Consider the following 23039-nt stretch of genomic DNA (forward strand, 5'->3'; position numbering starts at 1 on the left):
TTATAGCAATTAACACTACTATAGCACAATAATCTTTATTGTTTGAGACAGAGTCTCATGAATACTAGTCTCAGAACAGGCGCACACTCTCTCAGTCGAGGGGCAGCCCCAGACTGCACAGTCATCTTCCTCCCCGATGTCTGTGTGGTGCTAAGTTGTACTGGAGATCAGAGGCTGGACACCGAATTGTGCTAACTCCCTGACCACGTACGTCTGTCAGCACAACTCAGATTTGTGTCTCAGGTGAAGCTGGAGTCATCATAAGCCTTGTCATCATAAGTCATCATAATTCCTTGGAGCTGTGAGCAAGCACTTGAGACAATACACGTTAACTCTTTGAATGCCAAGTGTTGTCTGTACTTTCTTTTATTATCATAATAGTCTTTGCATCAAGGTACACAGCAATAATAGCAGGTTTCTTTTTAAAGCTTAGTATTAAATATTAAATATCTTCCCCATTTTAATTTTACATTACTCTGCCAAGAAAAAAAAGGTTTTAAACTCAAGTTACTTGAAGCCTGGACATACTTCCATGATTAGCCGGGCTACATCAAGGCAGTGACTTCGTCTGTCCTGCCATATAAGCAGATCTAGGCCCTAGAAAGACAGGACCAGGTTATAATTGTTTTTGAAAAGTGAGCTACAAAAATGGGTGGCCTGTTATCAGCCAGGTAACAAAGTAAGGATGGGGGTGAGGGAGGGATATTTTCTTCAAGAAAAAACCAAACATAATTTCTGAAGAATCCCAGTTCATAATTTTTTTTTTCCCCAAAATGGCTGGAGGAATGGGTGAAATCTCAACATGAGCTTCAAAGTCCTATCCTGGAAGGACCAGCAGTCCTTGCTGAGGGGCCTGCTGAGGACTGGCTCCCAGCCAGGGAATGGAAAGGGGGAGGTTTATTGCCCGGTGGCTGTGACAGTGAGCTGAGGCTGACTGGTACTCAATCCTCTAAGAGGTTTCTTCTAGAAACAGACAACTCAGACTCTCCCTCTTACTTCAGCAAAGAAGTTATTTTTAAAAGCACTTGGGAAGTTCCTCCTCCACCCTCAGGTGGGAAGGCTCAGAGGAGGGAGTCGTCGGTACAGCCACCTTCTAGGCCGTAACGGAATTCCTGAAGGTTGGAGACCCCATAGAAGTGGACGAAAGCTGCAGCCACCACCAGGACGTGGAAGATCTGATGGGACTGGAACTGTAGGAATAAACAGAGATCCATCTTTAGGAGGATGGGGAGGAGTCGGAGGAAGCATTCGCCTCTTCTGGTTTCCCCTGAAGAACTGTCTGATATCACAAAAGGGAAGCTCGCTAGAGAACATTATAAACAACTACCAGAGAGACACCAGTGTTGACTTCCTTCAGACACAATGTACAGTCAAATGCTTCACGACCCAAATCACTTAACACCTTCTCCTCAGAGCTTTGACCTTGGGTCAGTCCCTCCCTATCCCAGGCCCTGCTAAGAGTCATTTCTTACCCATATGTCAAATTTTCCGGGAAAGAAGCGCTCTGGAATCCGAGCAGCATACAGGCCAGCTCCGGTGATGTACATCACAGCCATGAGGAAGAACCAGCCCATCTGGCCCACCGTGGTGGCCTTGACAAAGCCCTCAGCGATTGTAAAGTGCATGGTGGGTACAACACCACTCAAGCCAAGTCCCAGGAACACTCCTGAACAGAACAGACATGACTGTCAAGCAGGAAAGAGCTATATGGAAGGCTCTGATTTGAATCTGCAATTTATATGTTTATGAAAAGCAACTCCTTTCTGATGAATAGTACATGTTTAGGGGATTTAGGCAAAGATGACCAACAGCAGACAGTTCTTGTGGGTCAAGGGGATCCTATGCCCTCTTTTGGCCTCTGTGGGCACCTGCACACACATGGCAGACACAGACTCACTCACACACACACACACACACACACACACACACACACACACACACACAAATAAATAAGCGGGGTGGGACTAGCTGGTGGTGAACTCCTTTAATACCAGAATATGGGAGGCAGAGGATGGTGGATCTCTTAGTTTCAGGCCAGCCTGGTCTACATATTGAGTTCTGGACCAGCCAGGGCTACCTAGTGAGGCCTTTTCTCAAAATAAACAAAGTTTGAAAAATCACATAAGGTTATTTCAAAACTCATCTATGACTTGGTACTAGGGCTCAGTGGCTCCACCACCAGGACAGCCGGTTTGCCACTAAGACCATAGAAAAGGATGAAGAGATGGCCTGTGTGTAACAATGTTTGCTGCTCTTCCAGAAACCTCCCAGTTCAGTTCCCAGCACCTAGGTTAGGCGATTCACAACTGCCTGGAACTCCAGCTTCACGAGATTTGACACTCTCTTCTGGCTTCCATGGGCACATACAGATACATAGTAAGACATGCATAATCATAAATAATAAGTCTTTTTTAAGGGATCATTAAAACACCTGCACAGGATCAAGCCAGTCAGAATTCCAGCACAGACAGGAGAGGCTCACAAAGTTCCTGAAGAGCTGTGACAGTTGATGGATAGTGGTTAAGGCAGTCAGTTTTCTTTGAGGGGTGTGGCCAGGGGGAGGTTGTCTAGGCTTCAGTGGACAGCCCCACACCCATGTGCATATGGGCAGAACTGGACTCAATGGACCATTTGAAAAAAAAGAAAAGAAAAGAGAGGGCAGGAAGCTGGGAGGGGGCAGGAGGGGGTTGGTCTGGAAGGAGCTGGAAGGGGTAACAGAATCAAAACACACTGTATACAAGAATAAAATTCTTAATAAAATTTACATTTTTTTTGTTTGTTTTAACTTTGTTTTTTGAGATTGGGAGAATTTCTATGTAGCCTTAGTTAGCCTAGAACTCGCTCTTGTAGACCAAGCTGGCTTCAAGCTCAGAGATTCGCATGCCTCTGCCTCCCAAGTGCTGGAATTAAAGGCGTGTGCTGCTGCCACCACTGTTCAGCTACAATTTACATTTTAAAATCATAAAGACTGAAGTAAGCCAGGTGTGGTGGCAGAGGCAGAGGCAGAGGCAGGTGGATCTCTGTGAGTTTGAGGCCAGCCTGGTCTACAGAAGCAAGCTCCAGGAAGTATACAGAGCGTTCAGACTTTCAATCCCAGCACTCGGTGGCAGAGCCAGCAATCTCTGTAGTTCGAGCAGCCTGTCTACAAAGTGAGTTCAGGAAAGCCAAACTACACAGAGAAACCCTGTCTCGAAGAAAAAAAAAAACAAACAAACCCAGAACAGTAGGGGGTTATCATTAACACCTCTGAGCTTTACAACATGTCTTCCTACCTGCCCAACCCCCTTTCTTTCCTTCCTCCTCCCTCTCCAGTACCAGGGACTGAACCCTAGACCTTGTAAATACTAGGCAAGAAGCAAATGCTCTTCCTTGGAACTATTATCTCCAGCCCTTTTATCTTTTACTTTGACACAGGGTCATCAGGTTGGCCTTGGACTTCTGATCCAGCCACATCAATCTCTTGAGTACTTGGGATTAGAGTAGTGGTTCTCAACCTTGGGTCAAGACCCCTTTGGGAAGGTGTTGTTCCACAGGGGTCACTCAGGACCATTGGAAAACAGATATTTACACTGTGATTCATAAGAGTAGCACAATGACAGTTAGGAAGCAGCAATGACAATCATCTGGCTGGGGTCACATGTGAGGAACTGCATCACAGGGCTGCAGCAGCAGGAAGGCTGAGAACCACTGGACCAGGCATGCAGCACCAAGCCCAGTCAGGCCTACTCACCTGCTCGTGTCTGCCGGTGCTTAGGAGTGGCAAACCGATCCCACTGTGCCACAATGATGGCAGAAATGCCCAGGACACAGACGATGGAGAGGTAGATGAGCCGTGGCTGTGGGGAGCAGTAGAAGGAGTAATAGAGCCAGGGGACAAAGCTCCCCATAATCAGCAGAGCAATCCCTGAATAGTCCAGTCTAAAAACAAGCCACAGAAACCAAGCGCATGAATGGGAGAAATGAAGAATTCCTGGGGCTCATTGCAGTTAATTGTTTTTCACCTGCACCCAGATTGAACCCTCTCCAGTCTCAACCTTCCCCACAATCTATTCTGGGAACTAAACTGGACTCAACAGACCATTTGAAAACAAAACAGAAAGAAAAAAAAGAGAGGGCATGAAGCTGGGAGAGGACAGGCCGGGGAAGGTCTGGAAGGAAGCTGGAGGCGGGATAGATAGAATCAGAACACACTGTACACAAGAATGAAATTCCCAATAAAACTTACATTTTTTGTTTGTTTTGTCTTTGTTTTTTGAGACAAAGTTTCTCTGTGTAGCCATGGCTGTCCTGGAACTCACTCTGTAGTTCCGATTCCACAAGGTTAAGCACATTTTACCTTCCAGTAAAAAATTCTCTAAGAAAGCCAGGTGTGTTGAGCACACCTATAACCCTAGCACTTGGAAGGTGGAGGGGAGAGGATGGAGAGTTCAAGGCTACAGAGGCTTAAGGCCATTCTGGGCTGCATAAGACACTTTTAGAAATTCTGCCACAATCCAGCTGGTTCTCAGCATCACACTCAGAAAGGGTTCTGAGTTATTTCCCCAATCTGATGGAGTTCTGAAAACAAACCCTTAGATTAAGAGCATAGGGGATTTTGGCTGTGTTAGGTGGCCTATACTGGTCTCCAATGTGTAGTTCATTCTCCTGCCTCTATTCCTGAGTGCTGGGATTACAGTTATGGCCACCACACCTGGTGTAAGGTACTTTTGCTTGTCCTGTTCTTATGGTTCATAATGATGCTATTAAGCTGATAAACACTACTCAAAGATCGGCTTTGGACTACAAACTGCCCAAGACAATTCCAAGGTGTCTGTGATGGTCCGCCATCTTACACCTCTAGCCAGAACTTTATTTGAGCTTTGTCCATTACTCTGAGACTGGCTACTAACATTACAGCTAGTCCTCAGGAGACTTAACCATTGTTTTGGTTTTCTTACAGAATCCCACACAGAAACTGTCGCTCCCTACAGAGCAGGAAGCAATTTTAAGGAAACGATGCCCCCTCTCCCAAGAGGTTTTGTTTTCTCAGGTTATGGATAATTGTCATCTGCTAGAGGTTGGTTGTAAGTTGTAATTCTAAGTTGCAAAAGGGTTGGGGGTGGAACAATAAAGTTTAGACTCAGGATTCTCTTTTGGAAAAGAAAAAAGAGAACTATAATAAGGTAGATTATTGTATTTACTTATAAACTAAATCAGTAACTGTCAGCTTTAGATAGTTTGCATTGGTATGGATTCTTGTATATTGATACAAATGTAAAATTATTTTTTCTATTCTTATTTAAGATAATTTGTATATTGACCCAAATACAAAGCTATATTTGTCATACTATACATAGGTTCCTACTATTTGAAATATTTTGTATACTGATAAATATAAAATTACATTTGTCATACTGTATGTATATTCTACCTGTTTAGGCTATTTTGTATATTGATACATATTAAGAATATGGTTGTCATATTACACTATACATTTCTACTTCTGATTAAGATATTTTTGTATATTGTGACAAATTTGAGGTCATTCTCCTTATACTGTACATTTGTTTACAGATTATTTTTGTAATGTGAAGCCTCAGTCTTTAAGCTTTTTAGGTTGATACAGGTCAATAGTCACCCATGCTTATCATACTTTTTCTAGATATACAGAAATATATGTTGGATAAATACGTAATCTTCAAACATGTCATAGACCTAGAGAATATGGCATTTAAATATTTTGATAACTTAGAATTCTGTTGATGTGAGACACGATTGCTCCTGGTAGCATCGATCTACTCCTGAGAGGATGTTGGGCATCAAAGACACTCCATATGGAGTTTGTCTTCTTCCTGGCAAAAAAGGGCTGTTGGGTAAAGAACTGCCCTTGCCTCGGCTGCAGACAGTAAGCATGCTGTTCATTCCAGATGAGCAGGACACAAGGAAAAGTGACTGTTGAACCTTGCCAAGACAGGATAAGATGGTCTTTCAAAATATCCTGCTTCTGAAAAAGGTCTGTCAGATATTCTAGGTCTACAGCCAAGTGGATGCCCTAGCACTGCAGAGAAACTCTGGGTGACTGTCCAGGCAGTCAGCTGTCTCTGTCATTTCTTGCATTTTTTCGGAAGTTGCTCGCTTGCATTTTCTGTTTACCCAGGTAATATTATTTTCCTTCTCAGGTCTTTGATGGGGTTGAAGAATAGATGGTCACAGTTGTAACCATTTTGTATCTTAGCTAAGAGCATATCAGGTACTAGATTTAGATTCTTCAGCACAGGGCAGCTTTAGGAGTAGTCTCTATAATTTGCCATTTACCTATGATCTGGGCATTTAGTATGTTTCTTACTTAAGGTTCTTGTTGGGTGTAGTTCCACTTTTGTTTTGTTTCTTTCTCCTGGAAAATACTTGATAATCGTTCTTATTGAATATAGTTTTGTATTAAGTTTAGAACCTTCTTATTTAGACAAAAAGGGGAAGTGTAGTGGGAATGTAGCTACACCCATGACCTTGGGCTATGTGGCCCAATAGAGGCGGTGCTTCTCGCCTGCCTACGTGACCTCTTAACAGAGAAGAGGGCTGGAGCTGAGAAACCTCTTGGACGTGGAAGGCTTCCTGATGCATGGTTCAGTGAACTGGTCTGGAGTGTTCCCCATCTGTCTCTGGGAGATGAAGAGGCAATGGCATCATTTCATTTTTGGATTTGTGAGTGTGTGGTCCATTTCATCCCTTAATAAATTAGTCTTCTCCCCAGACATCCTTGGGTTTCTCGCATCACTTTTCCCTTTAAATTACTGTGTATATGTGTGTATATTCACTATCACCTGAGTATGGAGGTCAGAGGTGGTTCTTGCCTTCTACAAGTGGGTCCCAGGATTGAACTTGGGTCATTAGGCATGGTGGCAAATGCTTTTTTATCCACTGAGCCATCCGACCAACTCTCCTTTTTTTTTTTTTTGGAGTAAGTCTTGTTCTCTATCCCAGGCTGACCTGAAATTCACTATGTAGCCTGGGCTAGCCTGAAACTCAAAGCAATTCTCCTGCCTTAGCTTCCTGAGGCTGAGATTACAAATGTTGGCTACCAGACCTGTCTTTTCCTTTATCCCACCGAGTAGCTGAGAACACAGGTGCATCCCATCCTGCTTGGCACTGACCAAGGTAATAAAGATGTTCTCTAGTCACTGGTGTTACTGGGAGAAATGAAATCATCTACCACCCTTACTAAGAAAGCAGGAACAACCACCACCACTCAAGTAAACAAATCCCAGGCTGAGCCGGGGACATCAACAGCGCCTGACAGGCAGCTGGTCTGATGCATCTAGTAATGCCTGGCCAACAAAGATAAGCTTTTCAGGGGGCGGGAGTGAAGAGCACTAGCCGTATGAGGCACAGACTGCCTGCACATGCGACTTTGGCTGAGCCAATACAAAGATAAGCTACAGTTATGTACTTGGCCTTGAAGACAACCCACCGACACCTCAAGTTTCACAAAAGACAGTACTGTTTCAGTAGAAAACACAGTCAGGATTGTTTCCATCTGTTGAGGAGGCTGTGGGAAGTTTATCATGAAGTTTTTCAAGAAAAACTTCATCATCTTGTCACAACAACAGAAGAGAAGACTTCACTCCCTTGGGGACAACAGGGGTTCAGTCATCGCTAGAGCAGCTCAAGCACCTGTTCGGGACTGGGACAAGATGTGACAATAACGCACGTGGTTCCCGCTACTGCTGTCCTTTCAACTTACTTGGAAAAAGTCCGAGAGACTTTCTCTGAATGACAATAGACGGTGTGGAAGAGCCAGGAGAAGCTGAGGCAGAGCACTGCGCCCAGAAAGAACATCCCGAAAACCACCTTCTCCTGCAGGGGAGCCATGAAGTACATATTTGGTCTGAGCATGGTCAAGATTCCCAAAAAGAGGAACAGAACAAAACCTGCACAAGGGAAAAAGGAAACACGAAACCCATGAGGAAAAGTGGAATGTCTGCGCCGTGACAGCCGCTGCTTCTATCAGTCACCCAGGAGAACCAGCCACGAGAACTGCTATCAGCGAGAGAAACCAGCCCAAACAAAGACATTTCATTTTTCTTCTTCTTATTTTCTTGAGACAAGGTTTCTTTGTGTAGCCCTGGATGTCCTCAACCTCAGAGATCCACCTGCCTCTGCCTCCCAAATGCTGCGATTAAAGGCGTGGGCCGCCGCCGCCGCTGCCGCCACCCGGCAAGACATTTTACTTTTGAGACAGGGTGTCATGTAACTCCCCGTGTAGCTAAGGATGCTCCTTCCCATCCTCCTGAGGACTGGGATTACGGGCATGTGCCGCCATGTCCAGTGTAATCGTGCCAGGAATCAAACCCAGGGCTTCTTGAAGCCAGGCAAACCTACTATCAGCAAACGTACATTCCCAGGCCACAAAAATAACATTCTGTGAAATGTTGGCATTTTGTTTTTATAGCGGCAAGCTCCCACCACATGGACGTTCTACCAGGAATCCAATAGGACATACAGTATCATTTTCCCTTGTTTGGGGGCTTCTACTCTGTTGTAAAGAGCAGCAAGCAAATGTCAATTAAGGTCAATGGTGATTTAAAGGCATGACTCCTGATATCAATTATTCAGAGAAACTTTATCTCTCCCCATGGACAAACATTATAGAATTTCTTAGCAAGTAAGACTGGAATTCCTTTTTTTGTTTGTTTGTTTCTTTGATTTTGAGACACGGTGTAGTGGTTTGGAAGACAATGGTCCCAATAGCTCACCCGGGATGACCCTATTAGAGGTGTGGCCTTGTTGGAGGAGGTGTGGCTTTGTTGGAGGAAGTGTGTCACTGGGGGTGGGCTTTGAGGGCTCAGATGGCCAAGTCAGGCCTAGTCATGCTCACAGTCTCTTCCTGCTGCCTGTGGATCCATATGCAGAACTCTCAGCTCCTTCTCCAGCACCACATCTGCCTGCATGCTGCCATGCTTCCCACCATGATGATAATGGACTGAACCTCTGAACTGTAAGCAAGTCCCCAATTAAATGTTTTCCTTTATAAGAGTTGCTGTGGTCATGGTGTCTCTTCACAGCAATAGAAACCCCAACTAAGACACACACCTTTAATTCTAGCACTTGGATCTCTGTCTGAGTCCAGTCTGGTATACACGGGAGTTTCAGGCTGCCAGGGCTACATGGTGAGACCCCATGTCGGAGTTAAGAGTTTCTGTTGCTGTGAAGACACCCATGACCATGGCGACTCTTTTTTTTTTTTCCCCTCCAAGATAGGGTTTCTCTGTATAACAGCCCTAGCTGTCCTAGAACTCATTCTGTAGGCCAAGTACTGGGATTAAAGGTGTGCACCACCACTACCCGGCACCACGGCAACTCTTATAAAGGAAAACATTTAATTGGGTGGTTTACAGTTCAGAGGTTCAGTCCATTATCGTCATGGCAGGAAGCATGGCAGCATGCAGGCAGACATGGTGCTGGAGAAGGAGCTGGAAGTTCTACATCTGGATTGGCAGGCAGCAGGAAGAGAGTGTCACAGAGGGCCTCGCTTGAGCATCTGAGACCTCAAAGCCCACCCCCCAGTGACATACTTCCTCCAAAAAAGCCACACCCACTCCAATAAAGCCACACCTCCTCCAACAAAGCCACACCTCCTCCAACAAAGCCACACCCACTCCAATAAGGCCACACTACCTAATGGTGCCACTTCCTGTGGCATTCCTATGGGGCCATTTTCTTTCAAACTACTACAGTGTGCATCACTACCACTAATGGAAGAGTAGAGTTCTTGCTGAGAATGTTGCTCAGTGGTATAGCACTTATCAATAAAAATTGTGTATTTTTCTCATCTAAATCACTCACCAAGCAGATGGGTCCAGATGTTGCCAGTTTCTGTATGGATGCGGAAGATGCTCTTGAAGCAAGCCCGAAAGGAGGGCATAGGTGGTCTATGGCCGTGTAACAGGTAGTCATTGTCTTTCAGCCAGTCCGGAAGAACATCATATGGGATGACTCTCCAGCGTCCCTCCCAGACCTACAATACACACAGCACCTTTAGATGGGCCAGTGAAGACCAGGTTTTCTGAGATACTGCACTGCAGAAGAACCTGTCTAGGAGGCCGTCACTCAGGCTTCAGATGGTCCCAAGTCACAGGAAAACAAGCCTGGACTTGGAGATACCAAAGACAGAAGAAAAAAAAAAAAAGGGGGGACTATCAGGGTATTGACCATATTTTGACCAGTTTATGGCGAACCTCCTTAGGCTCCTTGAATTTTCAAATTATAAACAAATCCTTCCTCTGATGTACTCCTAGAGAGACCCTTTGTCTCCTGCTCCTCTGTCCCCATTTACATTCTAAGCTCTTACTGGGCTAATACTACATCTTTTAAAGCAAGAATTCTTCTTTCTTTTTTAAATGTATTTATTTTGTGTGCATGTCTGTGTTCATACATGTTCAAGAGTGGGCATGTGAAGATCAGAGGACAACTTATGGGAATCATTCGTTTTTTTTACCATGAGGATCAAGGGATTGAAATCAGGTCACCAAGCAAATGTTCTTCAACCCCAGGTAAGCTTGCCAGTTGGAAACATCCCAGACAAGCCTGCCCACCCACCCTGTTCCCCCCACTCCCCCCCTCCCCTTTCCAGCTCTAGGCTGCACCTTATACACGAACTCCTCCATCTTCTCCATGGCATGGTGGGCCTGCAGAGGAAGCGTCAGCACCCGCACCTCCTCCTCCTCTTCCTGAGGCACCGGGCATGTCTGTTCTTCTTCAGCCTAAGGACAACCAACACAATGAGCTAGACCTCACCTCCTAACCTGGACCGTTTCCGGGGAGATCCAAAGGAGCATCCTACCCAGCCTCCCCATAAAACGGTGCCTCCTCTCCCAAACATACTGAGTTCACACCACTGCTGCCTGAGATTCACGCTTCGTCAGTACCAGAGCAAAGTTCTATTGGGCACAGAGGAGGCAGACTGACAGAGACCAGCCTTGGAAAGACACAGGCTTAGTGCACCAGCCCTAGATTTTTTTTTTTTTAATTTAATATCATTTACTTCAATATTATTACAGGTACATGTTGCCTTAGACGTTTTGTACCTGTTCTCTTAAAGCATTTTTTTAAAATTTATGTGTGTGTGTGTCTGTGTGTGTGTGTGTGTGTGTGTGTATGAGCACACATGTCAAGGCATACAGAACTCAAGTCAGCTTGAGGGAGTTGGTTCTCTCCTTCTACCATGTAGGTTCCAGGGATCAAACTCAGCTCCTCAGGCTTGGCAGCAAGCACCTCACTCACTGAGAAATCCTGCCAGCCCCCATCTCTTGGAGGACAAGTAGTCCACAACTTCCCCCAATTTCCCAGTCTTATCTGCCAGTCTACTAATAATTATCTATCTACCCCTCCTTCCTCCTCCTTTCCCTCTCTGACAGGGTTTCTTACAATACGTAGCCCTGGCTGGCTTGGAATTCATTATATAGACCAGGCTGGCCCCTCAACCCAGGAAGATGCACCTGCCTCTGCCTCCTGAGAGCTGGGATTGAAACTGCGCACCATCACACTGAGCTCCAGTCCACTAATTTTCAAAACAAAACCTTAAGACTGCCGCCTCAGTGACTACGCTGACACTCTAACTTGCTGCTCTCTGATCACTTACTCTGGGACTGCTATCATGACAGCGGTGGCCGGGGTGATGGCACACACTTTAATCCCAGCACTGGCGGGCAGACAGGTCGATCACTGTGACTTTAGAGGCCCGTCTCATCGACACGGTACATTAGGTAAGGTCTAGGCCAGTCAGAGCTACATAAAATAACAACAACAAAAACAAATAAAATAGCAGGACGGTGGTAGCGCATGCCTTTAATCCCAGCACTCGGGAGGCAGAGCCAGGTGGATCATTGTGAGTTCGAGGCCAGCCTGGACTACAGAGCGAGATCCAGGAAAAGGTGCAAAGCTACACAGAGAAACCCTGTCTTGAAAAACCAAAAAAAACCAAAAAAAAAAAAAAACCAAAAAACAAAAAAAAAAAAAAAAAACAAACAAACAAAAAACCAACTGAACAAATAAAATAAATATTAGGACAAATGGCGTCGTGGTTAAGAAAACTTATTTGCTTTTACAGAGGACTGGGGTACAGTTCCCAGCACCGGTGAGGCAGCTCACAACTGCCTGTAACTCTAGTTCTAGGGGACCTGATGCCCTCTTCAAACCTCCACAGGTTCTTACATGCATGTGGTGTGTGCAACACACACACACGTCTCATAAAATACATATTTTCTTAAAAAGTAGAAGTGTTAACCACTCTGAATCTACAGCAGCTCCCAGGCATGTGGGGCCTCCAAACTGCTCCACTCATCCCTAGGCCAATCAAGTGCGCCCAACGCAGCAATAGTCACTTACTAATTGTTTAAGGGGGGTCTACGTCGACCTGGTGGTCCTGGAACTCACAAGGATTGCCCGCCTCTGCCTTCTAAGTGCTGGGATTAAAGGATTACAGGCGTGTGCCGTGCACCTGACTAACCACAGTAATTCCTGTTGCTGATGTTGTTTTTGAGACAAGGTCTGTATAGCCCAAGCTAGGCTCAAGTTTGCAATCATCCTGCCTCAGCCTACCAAATTTTCAAATTACCAACATATGTTACCATACCCAGTTCCCAGGAAAGTACTTGCCTTAAAAAAAAAGAAAGAAAGAAAGAAAGAAAAGAAAAAATAAATTAAAAAGCCCACTAGCACTCAGGAGGCAGAGGCAGGTGGATCTCTGTGAATTGGAGGCCAGTCTGGTCTACAGAGTGAGTTCCAGGACAGGAACAAGAGAGGTGTGTGTCAGGGAGTCTCCACATCAGCTCTGGACTGGTTACTTCTAGGATCCTTTTACCTGAAAGATTTCCACTAGTCAAAGTTGAAGGAGTTTTCTTCTATTACATTAATTCATGTTCACTTAGTGATTATTTATTTTATTTCAGCTCTTCTGCCGAACACTGAGTTTACAAAGTACTGGTGCTCTTTTGGGAAATTAACTCCCGAAAGCTCACAGTGAGAAAAATAAAGAGACCTACAAGTCATCGCGATAAAGACTCACATAGAGCTATTCCCAGGGAACTGTGGTTATTTTGGAAGTAAGATGAGATCTTTTTTTTTTGGTTTTTCGAGACAGGGTTTCTCTGTGTAGCTTTGCGCCTTTCCTGGAACTCACTTGGTAGCCCAGGCTGGCCTCGAACTCACAGAGATCCGCCTGCCTCTGCCTCCCGAGTGCTGGGATTAAAGGCGTGCGCCACCACCGCCCGGCCCTTTTTTTTTTTTAAGTTAAATTTTTTTCTTGTTTTTTTTTTTTTTTTTTTTTTTTTTTTCCGAGACAAGGTTTCTCTGTGTAGCCTTGGCTGTCCTGGATCTTGCTCTGTAGACCAGGCTGGCCTCGAACTCACAGAGATCCACCTGGCTCTGCCTCCTGAGTGCTGGGATTAAAGGCATGTGCCACCACCAACTGGCAGATTTAATTTTTTTTTTTATTAAGGAATTCTTTATTCATTTTACATACCAACCACAGATCCCCCTTCCTCCCTCCTCCAGCCCCTCCAGCCTTTCACCCCAACCCATTCCCCCATTCCCTCCTCCAGCATGGTATGCCCTCCCATGGGGAGTCAGCAGAGCCTGGTACACTGATCTTAAAACAACAGGCTGAAGAGGCTCAGGAGGGCGCCCGGGCGAGGGAACAATTCCGGAAGAGAGCTTACCTTGGCTGGGCTGGTGGTTGCCCGTTTGCCCTTCTCCTCCAGCAGGGGTCCCAGTTCGGCCAGTTCCACCGTGTCAGTTTCTCGGTTACCAGAAGGAGCCCCATCGCCCTGTGCCACCGCAGGCCCTTTGTGGGAAGACATCTGGCTGGTACCTCAATACCCTCAGGCTTCAGCTTGAGGAAAGGTTGGGGTCTCTCAGCCCCAGGGGGCAGAGATCTTCCTGTGATGGTGGACACTGCAAACAAGAACACGAGGGGTGTTGACACCATGGAATTCATTTCTGTCATTCTAACTGCATATGACACAGCTAATCAGCTCACTCGACCCAACTGTAAAGGCTAGCTCATTGTTTAAATGAAATCTGCTGTCTTTTTTAGAATATTATGCTTCACCAGAAACTCTAATCTCAGGTATATGCATATATAAAATCTCATATACATATAGAATCTCATTATATACATATATGATCTCATTACACACACACACACACACACACACACACACACACACACACACACGAAAAATGTTAACACCTAGTTTTCTTTGCCATCACAGGTTTTATTGTTACTATACCAAACTGTCACCATCACGAAGTGGGTACCCACTCTGAAAAGGCTCTCCCATAGGAACGGAGCCCATTCAGTGAGGACAGTAATGCCTACCACTCCCTCCTCAAACCCCGTCTCCCCGTTGAGAGGCCTAGATGTGGAAATGACAACAAGAATACCAAGACTTGCTGTAGACTGTACTCTTGGTACTGTCTAGCTGGCTACCGCAGTGTACTCACTAAATCTAGTTTCTTCTTTTGGCCGGGGGGTAGGGAGGTTTGAGATCAGCCTCACTATGTAGCTCCAGTTAGCCTGGAACTTGGTATGTAGACCAGGCTGGTTTCAAACTCAGAGATCCCCATCTGCGCCTGCCTCCAGAGGGCTGAGAGTGCTTTAGGCCTGTGCCACCAGGCCTAGCTTTTTCTTTTGTTTTTTTTCCCCGGGAGCTGAGGACCGAACCCAGAACCTTGCACTTGCTAGGCAAGTGCTCTACCACTGAGCTAAATCCCCCCCCCCTTTTTTTAAGTGAAACACACACCTGGCTACAATTACTAAAAGATCACACAGGAATACTAATGGATTAAATAACTGAATTCATTTGGCCTTTATCTACATATATTTGGACAAATATGCCAGACACACACACACACACACACACACACACACACACACACACACACTCAGTGGTTAATTCCTCTGCAAAATCTGCTACTGTGTTTGTGAGAATACAGTCCAGTCTGGGTTCAAGGCTCCAACAACAGCTTCCATCACACTTCTCTAACAGTAGACAACGACTTACCTGGAAGCAGGAAGCTGAAGACAGGAGGCACCCCAAGTTTGCCCTTTGCCACACACATACCTAATCACCAGCTCTGCAAGAGCATGTCCCAACCACCATAGCCCGTAAACTTAAGCCCCACTCAAATTACTTTTTTATAAACTAGATACAGACATACAAGATCACTTAGGAAAATCAGAATTCAGTCTTCTCAGAAAACTCTCAAACATTCTAGGATTTTCTGCATTGGACTTGATGTAGCATTTTCAAATTAGGCTTCAGGGAGATATAAATAATATAAAAAAGGAAAGGAATGTTTCCAAAGATTTCTACTATGTTGTAAATGACCAAGTCTTCCTTCTCCACAGACAAGGGCCTTTGTTACTTATAGCAACAGCGCTAGCCAGAATATTAACACAGGACAGTGCAGAAAAAGCAGAGTGGGTTTATGATGGGAGAGGAATTTAAACTTAAGAGCCTGGCTCTTTCATGTGGAGAAGTAAACATGACTATTCCCCAAAGATGTACTGCTTCGCCCACAGCAGCTCACTACATAAACAAACACCTCTGGCATCTGCACTGGTTTTTACCCAAGAGTAATCTCAATTCCCTCCCAGAGATTATAATTAGGCATATGTAGGTTATAGTTAATCTTAGGTATCAATGACTGGATTAAGGAGCATCCAGATGGCTGGTAAAGCATTCTTTGGGGTGCTGGGTTTCAGGAAGACACTGGTATTTGATTTAGTGACCCAAGTAAGGAAGATCTGCTGTCACCCACGAGAGTTAGCATCATCTAACTGGCTGCCCCCCAGGCAGAACAAGACAGAAGAAAAGTGAACTTTGAGGGAGTGTGGTGTTGCACACCTTTAATCTGCATGGGGTGGGGAGTAGAGGCAGGTGGATCTGGGTGAATTTAAGACCAGCCTTGTCTACATCATAGAGTTCCAGACCAGCCAGAGCTACACAGTTATACCTTGTCTCAAACAAATAAATAAATAGATAAGTAGATAAATAATAAATAAATTTTAAGTGTTCTCTCTCAGTGATGGAAGCTTCTTGCAGACATTTGGAATCTAGGTTCTCTGGCCTTTGGACTCTGGGACAAGCACCGAGGGCCTCCAGGTTGTGAAGCCTTCAGTCTTCATTTGGTAATGACACCACTGGATTCCCTAGTTCTCTAGCTTGCAGATGGTCTATTTGGAGAGTTAACCTCCACGCTCATGTGGGCTAATTCCCCCTATCAAATGCCTGTACCTACCTATCTGCTTGCCTGTCTCCTATTGGTTCTGGAGATGCCTGACTAATATTTTAATCTGCCCTCAGGTGAAGGCGATCCTCAGAACTCATGCATCATCCTATGCTTACCACACACGCAAAGCTGAAAGAGTCAAATCTAGTCCCAGCGAGACACAAACAATAACTCACTATACAGCACACCTTTATGTCAACACAGCCAGTTCCTCCTCCTTCAAGTGGGCAAGACTGTGACAAGACATTTGCCAACATACACAGTCACAGTCAACATTTGAGCTCAAGAAGAACAGGAAACTGGAGGCCCTGGAAACCTCAGCGGATAAGCAGCTCACATGAAAAGAAACATTGGGAAATCTTAACTGCTGACCTCAAAACGTACTTCCTCAAAGGGAAGTCCTACCGAATAAACAGTCCTCAGAGATTAATTTGTAACACTGAGCAACAAACAAACAAACCAACAAATAGCTTTGGTCGTCTTTGAGAAGTCCGCGAAAAGAAGGGCGCACTAAACTACCAGTTCCAGCAGGCAACCAGGGGAGAAACTAAACAAAAGCACTTGCATTCTGGAACACAATCATAACACACCAGTCCTAAAATGATGCAGACCCACAGTTTTGGTCTGAATCTGTATTTCCAAACGAATGAAGGGGGTACAATCCAGCCAACAAACATATGATTTATCATCATTCCACTGGTCAAGGTTTATGCCTTTTTTCTCTACTGCGGGGCTTTCTCTTCTTCTTTTCCCCAGAGCAAGGCAACTAAGTCATCAAATATTTAACAAACATATTTAGTAGTACGAGGTCCTGTGCAAAACAGAAGTTCTATCACTGTCGGCATAATCAGATGGCTTAAGTTAATTTGTGACATGTCCACATTAAACGACATGATCTCACTGCTCCAGGAGAACAGTGCAGGAAGAGAACTCTTTAAACAGAATGGTCACACACTTAATTCAGTTGAGTGCTGTTTAAATATTCCACAAGAGACACAAGGATAATACAAGCTTTAAGTTGTACAGTAAGGGTCCAAAGATCAGAAACAGAATCCAACTTGGAATTTTTACTGGTTTCTTTAATTGACCAGAAAAGTTTTGTGACTTCAAATCCACTGGACAAAGTCTTATTCTCTTTTCCTTCCAAATCACTTGATTCTACCGATTCTGTCCAGCTCCTCCATCACTAGCTCCCAGCCCCTCCCATCTCCTAAGACCCAGAGTCTCTAAATCTAACAGCCATCCCAGCTAACTCACAGCACAGCCATCAGCTACAATTCATCATATAAAACATATCATCATGCATTAATGTACATACAATGGAGGTCAATGGAGATCATGTCAGCATAGTGAGAAAAGTCCATTGTCCAGTTTGGTCTTCTAAACTGTAGCAACACAGAGACAGGAAAGGAAGAGAGAGGGATCTGAGGTCTGGCAAGAAAAAAGAGCAGTAACACTAGGCCCTGAAAATAACATTGCTGTATGGTGAACCACTCACCAACAACAGGAAATTACAAGCATCTTATTCTGTCAATTTAAATTCAACACAAACCCCTAAGGTGTTAGACCGATTCCAGGAGACCCAGGAGAGCCAAGAAGAAGTACAACTTTCTGCCCACACTCTATGTCCTTATGCATTTTAGAGGAAACACCTTTCCTCTCAAAGGGCCACACCCAACACAGCAAATTATAATTGAGCCAACTCGAGTGCATTTTTGTTGGGATTTCTTCAACTCCAGCTAATAAACTTTACCACTAAGCTTCCCAACCGGATAAACGTAAGCTATTATCGAGTAAAGCTCTGGAGAAGAAGAGGTATTTGTGTTCCTACAAATAAGATAATCCAGCACCAAACTTGGAGAAAAAGTTGAGTTTTAATCACCGCCCAATTAGCTGGAGAGTTTCCCTTAGAGATTTTGATAATTTATTCTCTGAAGCAGTTTCCAAGTTTTCCAAGCTATGACTAACACTTTCCCTGGAGTCAAAGGCTCAAAGGGTCCAGATTTGACCTAAGGCTTTAGACTCTCTGAGAGTAGGAAGGGGAGTTGGGTCTGTGTATGCAGCTCAATTCTCGTCATTCTAGAGAAAGACCAGCCTAGCAGTCCAGACAGAGACCCACTTCTCCTCCGCCCAGTCTTTGTTAGGGAGGTTAATTTCACAGCTCTACTGGGGAAAATGAGTCAAGGCAAAGGTCAATGTTTGACATTACCAAACTACAGTTTTGGGGCCTCAGCTCTTCTATTTGATGCCAAGTGTCACTGACTCAGAATCTGAAGGGGAAGCAAGTCACAATCTAACTTCCTCTGTAGCTCTCTGCCAGTTAAAGCTATCCCAACTGAAGAAACGAAGCCTTTCTTTAATCTCAGAGATGGGTAAACTTTCCTATAGAACCAGCAAAAGGAGGAGGAGGAGGAGCACAGGGAATAATAAGGGGGACTTTCATGTCACCACCCCAACTCTTCTTGAGACAGGGTCTTGCCAGGCAATCCTGGCTGGCTTGGGGCATCCTATGTAACCTAGATTGGTCCAGAAACTCTGGCAATCCTCCTTCCTCAGCCTCCCGAATGCTGGGATTACTTACAGGCATGTACCATGCCCTTCCAGCTGCTTTTTAAAATCGAGCACATTACAAATAGTTGGTCGATACAGAAGCACAATATAGCACTCGCTCTAAGTTGTGCACCCTCAAATTCACTTTAAACCATCTAACCCCAAACTCACTTGAAACTGCGCACCCCTAAAGCCCCACTGAAGGACAAGGAAACTGGCAGGTACTTGCTGAAAAGCCAATCACTGGGAACTGGTTTGGCTCGAGCGTATCTTTAGGATCTTTGCAATTCAAGACTGCTACAACCTTCATAAACATTAGTCATACCCCCAACATTTCTGAGCAGCGAATGGGACTAAGTTCAGCATGATGAGAACTGTCTGATGAGCAGATTGGGGACAAAGGGACATTAAGGACAAAATGTAACAAGTGTGCTGAATACCCGCACCAGACAAGAAAAACACGTTACTTAATAAAGCTCCTAGATGTGCAGATGACACAGCTCCTCAGAGTGACGAGTAGATAGGCAGATAATGTAGCAGGGGTGTGTCAAAGAGTCTCCGTCTGGCTTTACACTACTTCCTCAGAAGCAGAGAATATTTACCGGCTTACAACAAAGGATAAATTCTATCCTTTAGTCTGAGAACATCTATTGAGTACTACAGAACATACAGCTCTGGCTACAGAGAAAAGGCAAGCAGAGTAAGAAGCTTGGCATGGTTACTGACCACCTTTAAGAAGGGGTTACTGACAGCTGGTGGTTGGGAGGCAGAGGCAGGCGGATCTCTGTGAGTTCAAGGCCAACCTGGTCTACAGAGTGAGATCCAGGTCAGGCACCAAAACTACACGGAGAAACCATCTCGAATCCCACCCCCCCAAAAAAAAAATAAGAGAGAGAGAGGGAGAAAAAGAGAAAGAGAAAGAGAGAGAGAGAGAGAGAGAGAGAGAGAGAGAGAGAGAGAGAGAAGAGGTTACTGAGGGCTGTAAGCCAGTTGAGAGTGTTGGCTTAGTGGTTAACAGCACTTGCTGCTTTCCAGAGGACCCTGGTTTAACACTCAGCATTCACATGCTGGCTCACAGTTCTGAAGGATCTGACCCATCTTCTGTGGGCACCAGGCATGCACATGGTGCACATACATATACATTCAGACCAAAGAGCTATACATATAACATTTTAAAAAAACCCTGTCTGGAAAAACAATATATATATATATATTATTAATTATATTATATTAATATATATTATATAATATACATATATTAGCAGGGCATAGTGGCACTCGAGGCAGAGGCAGGTAGATCTCTTGTGAGTTCGAGGTCAGCCTGGTCTATAGAGCGAGTTCCCGGACAGCCAGGGCTACACACAGAGAGATCCTGTCTCAGAAAACCAAGAACAAAGTGGGGAGGGGATGTCTATTGGATAATTTGCTTTCTAATAGCATCACCATAAAGCTAAGAGCTAACAGGTGCTGAGAAGAAAAGCGTCACTTTAGCTGAAACGATCAAGAAAGCTTTGCAGAAGTATTTTAAGATGTGATGGGTATAGATAGTAGTAGCAGGGAGGCACAGTAATCTAAACAAGGCGTGAAAAAGCATGGCGCCTAGCGCAGTGAACAATCCATTCTTCCATCAGGGAATCTTAGAAAAACAAAATGAGGTCACCCCAAAGAGACAGAAGTTAGCCCAACATCCTAGTTAAGGTGGTGCGCTGTGTCCATCCGCAGTGGGGGCTGCTTCCCAGCATTCTCTCTCACACGCAGGGAATAGTCACTTACTTGCTTCTTCCTCAGAAATCATGTAATTTCTGGGCTACTGTGAACACCACTTGAGATTTCTACTCTGCAAGTGGGTACAGTCTTGTGAAGGTCCACACCAAAGTCCAATACTTCGCAGATAACACCAGCTTTTTTTTTTTTTAAGACTGATTTCTCAAGGACCTAGCACAAAATAGGGACAAGGAAACTACTTCTGGAATAAAGATGTGTAGTGGCTGCAAGCCGGGAACCCTGACATTGCAATCTATTTAGCGCCGTCCGGAGTTCCGGGCAGTGTTTTGCTGCTATAAAGCCCCAGGAACAGCGGTTGCATCATTACTGTCTGCCCGGCACTATCAAAGGCAAAGGCAGTAAACACATCCCAACATCACTTTGGTTTGGAAAAGAGCTACCCATTACCATCTTCGCTTGATTTACCACGGCAATGCAATTGCTGGGTTCTCTGGCCCGTCTGCTAAATACTCGAGGGAAATAATCTGATTAATAAAGCAGATCCCGTGGCTTCTTAGTGCTCCGCTGACATCTGAAACTGTGTAAACTGAAATTCGCCCAGCTTCTTCTTCTTCTTCACTCACGAAGCACCAGAAACTGAGGGACTGCCACTGTATTTTCTTAAAACCAAGTGCTAGAAGACCCAAAGTCTCAAACGAAACAGCATCTATCAAGCCTAGATTTCTGAAATGAAATCTGGGTTCTTTCCCAACACTTTCAGCATCTGTTTACATTCTAGCTGAGTATTACCTTAGGCCTGTCGACTGTCCATCAACCTCCCCTCCAACCCTATCCAGGAGGGATCCCCGTCACGTTTGACCTGCGGATGGCGGTGGGGCCTTGGGGATCCCGGCCACCGGGGGGCCGGTGCTCCCGCACCCAACTCGCAGGCTCAAGTCCGGGGTCGCCAGCAGCGCTGGAACGCGGCCGTCTCCCGCGCGGCTGGCTGCCAAGGCAGCAGCACCCCAGGACTGCTGGGCTCCGACCGCGGCCAGCAGCCCCCCGAACGGAGGCGGCGCGCGGTGGGAGGGGCCGGAAATGTTTACGGCGGACTTCTCGGAGGGCCGGGCGCTGAGCAGCGATCCAGGGGCGGGCCACTCCCGGGCAGTCCCCTCCTGAGCCTGCAGGGCCCGCGTCCCGCCCGCCCGCCCGCCCGCCCACGGGACACTTACGGCCGGGCCGGCTGCCTCTGCTGGGGGCCGCGGGCCCGGGCGCTACATCCCGCGGCGCTGGAGGTGGCCTGCGGCCGAGGGGCGCCCGATCCTCAGCGCCCTGCCCGCGCCGGAAGGGCCGCGCGACCGCACGGCGTCACCTCCGCAGCCGCGTCACCTTCCCGGCGCTACCTCACCCCCCCCCCCCGCAACCTCCCCCCCCAACTCCGATCCAGGCATTCCTGCGCGCGCCAATCACCCGCGCGCTCCCGCGCACGCCCCGCCCCGCCTCTCTTCGAACCAATAGCTCGCTCGCGCCGTCGCAGCTCGGCCTCACACTGGCCAACTGCAGAAGCTGCTTCTCCGGGCACACACTGCGCGCGTGATGGAAAAGGGAGCCCGGAGAATTAGAGCGGACCCTGGGAAGGAAGGCTGACTTTCCCACCCTACTTCCCGGCTTTTCAGCTCCGAAACACCTTTTTTTTTTTTTTTTCTCCCTCGATGTTAGGAATTGAACCTCTAGGCAAGCCCTGTACCATTGAACTACATACATATCTAGCACCGAAACACTTTTTTTGTTTTGTTTTAAGAAAAGGTTTAATTCTGCAACCCAGGTTGGCCTCGCACTCGTGGCAATCCTCCTGTCTCGGCCTCCCGAATGCTGGGATTACAAACGTGCGTCGCTATACACAACCCCGAAACTCTTCATTTCTTTATCCAATAACACCCCCCCCATACCCCTCTTCCTTCTGTATGTTATTTATGGAATGACTACCATTAGTCTGACACTCCACTGGATTTGAGTTTTGGTTCCTGTTATTTCTCAGAAAAGGAGAAGTTGTTTCAAACAAGCCTAGCTTGACAATTTTCCGCTCCAGTCCATGTTCCCATGTGACCCAGAGGGCACACCTGGAAGACAAGAGAGGGTATATTTCTTGTCGTAGCTGAACTACACAATATAGAATTTGAGGACTGTCCATTTCCTTACACGCCAAAGAATGATGCACCTCTAATACGCTTCTAGATGCTGGGAAAGGTGTCCGGATGCTAGAAGGATGTCCCAGGAGAGTGAAGTCAATTTTGTTCTGGTTAAAAGCATGGTCTCTGGGTTCACGTAGACCCCGTTTCCTTCCCTGGCCAGCCTTCTCTTTCACTCCTCTGGCTCTTGCACTCGGATCCTTCTGTGGAGTGCCTTTCCCTCACCATCTTCCAAAAGATCCAAGCAGTTTACAATGCTCAGTTCTAGGTTTGGCTTTGGCAGCAGATAATCCTAAACTCAGCTTCAGGCTCTGCCATCTACTG

The 23039-nt window shown here is 45.9% G+C and overlaps 1 protein-coding gene across 2 annotated transcripts; it reads right to left on the reverse strand.

The window, feature by feature from the left end:
• Positions 1 to 333: 333 nt before the first annotated feature.
• Adipor1 (adiponectin receptor 1) lies at positions 334 to 21906 on the reverse strand. Of its 2 annotated transcripts, none has more exons than XM_028876619.2 (8): positions 21759 to 21906; positions 13695 to 13929; positions 10623 to 10739; positions 9823 to 9994; positions 7721 to 7907; positions 3731 to 3918; positions 1473 to 1666; positions 334 to 1190 (listed from the first exon to the last, which is right to left on the reverse strand). In XM_028876619.2, the coding sequence occupies exons 2-8, from the start codon at positions 13833 to 13835 to the stop codon at positions 1062 to 1064; spliced, it is 1128 nt and encodes a 375-aa protein (XP_028732452.1). In that variant the 5' UTR covers positions 13836 to 13929; positions 21759 to 21906; the 3' UTR covers positions 334 to 1061. The 2 variants fall into 2 exon arrangements, with proteins under 2 accessions (XP_028732452.1, XP_028732453.1); XM_028876620.2 differs by lacking the exon at positions 21759 to 21906 and adding an exon at positions 21337 to 21607.
• Positions 21907 to 23039: the final 1133 nt, after the last annotated feature.

This window comes from Peromyscus leucopus, chromosome 15, assembly GCF_004664715.2.
Source record: "Peromyscus leucopus breed LL Stock chromosome 15, UCI_PerLeu_2.1, whole genome shotgun sequence".
NCBI classification, from domain to species: domain Eukaryota; kingdom Metazoa; phylum Chordata; class Mammalia; order Rodentia; family Cricetidae; genus Peromyscus; species Peromyscus leucopus.

Coding starts and splice junctions, on each gene's coding strand:
- Adipor1 (XM_028876619.2), bottom strand. CDS start 13,835: ATGTCTTCCCACAAAGGGCCTGCGGTGGCACAGGGCGATGGGGCTCCT. Junction 9,995..10,622: donor TGGAGGAGTTCGTGTATAAG/GTGCAGCCTAGA, acceptor TGTGTATTGTAG/GTCTGGGAGGGACGCTGGAG. Junction 1,667..3,730: donor GCACCGGCAGACACGAGCAG/GTGAGTAGGCCT, acceptor TGTTCTGTTCAG/GAGTGTTCCTGGGACTTGGC.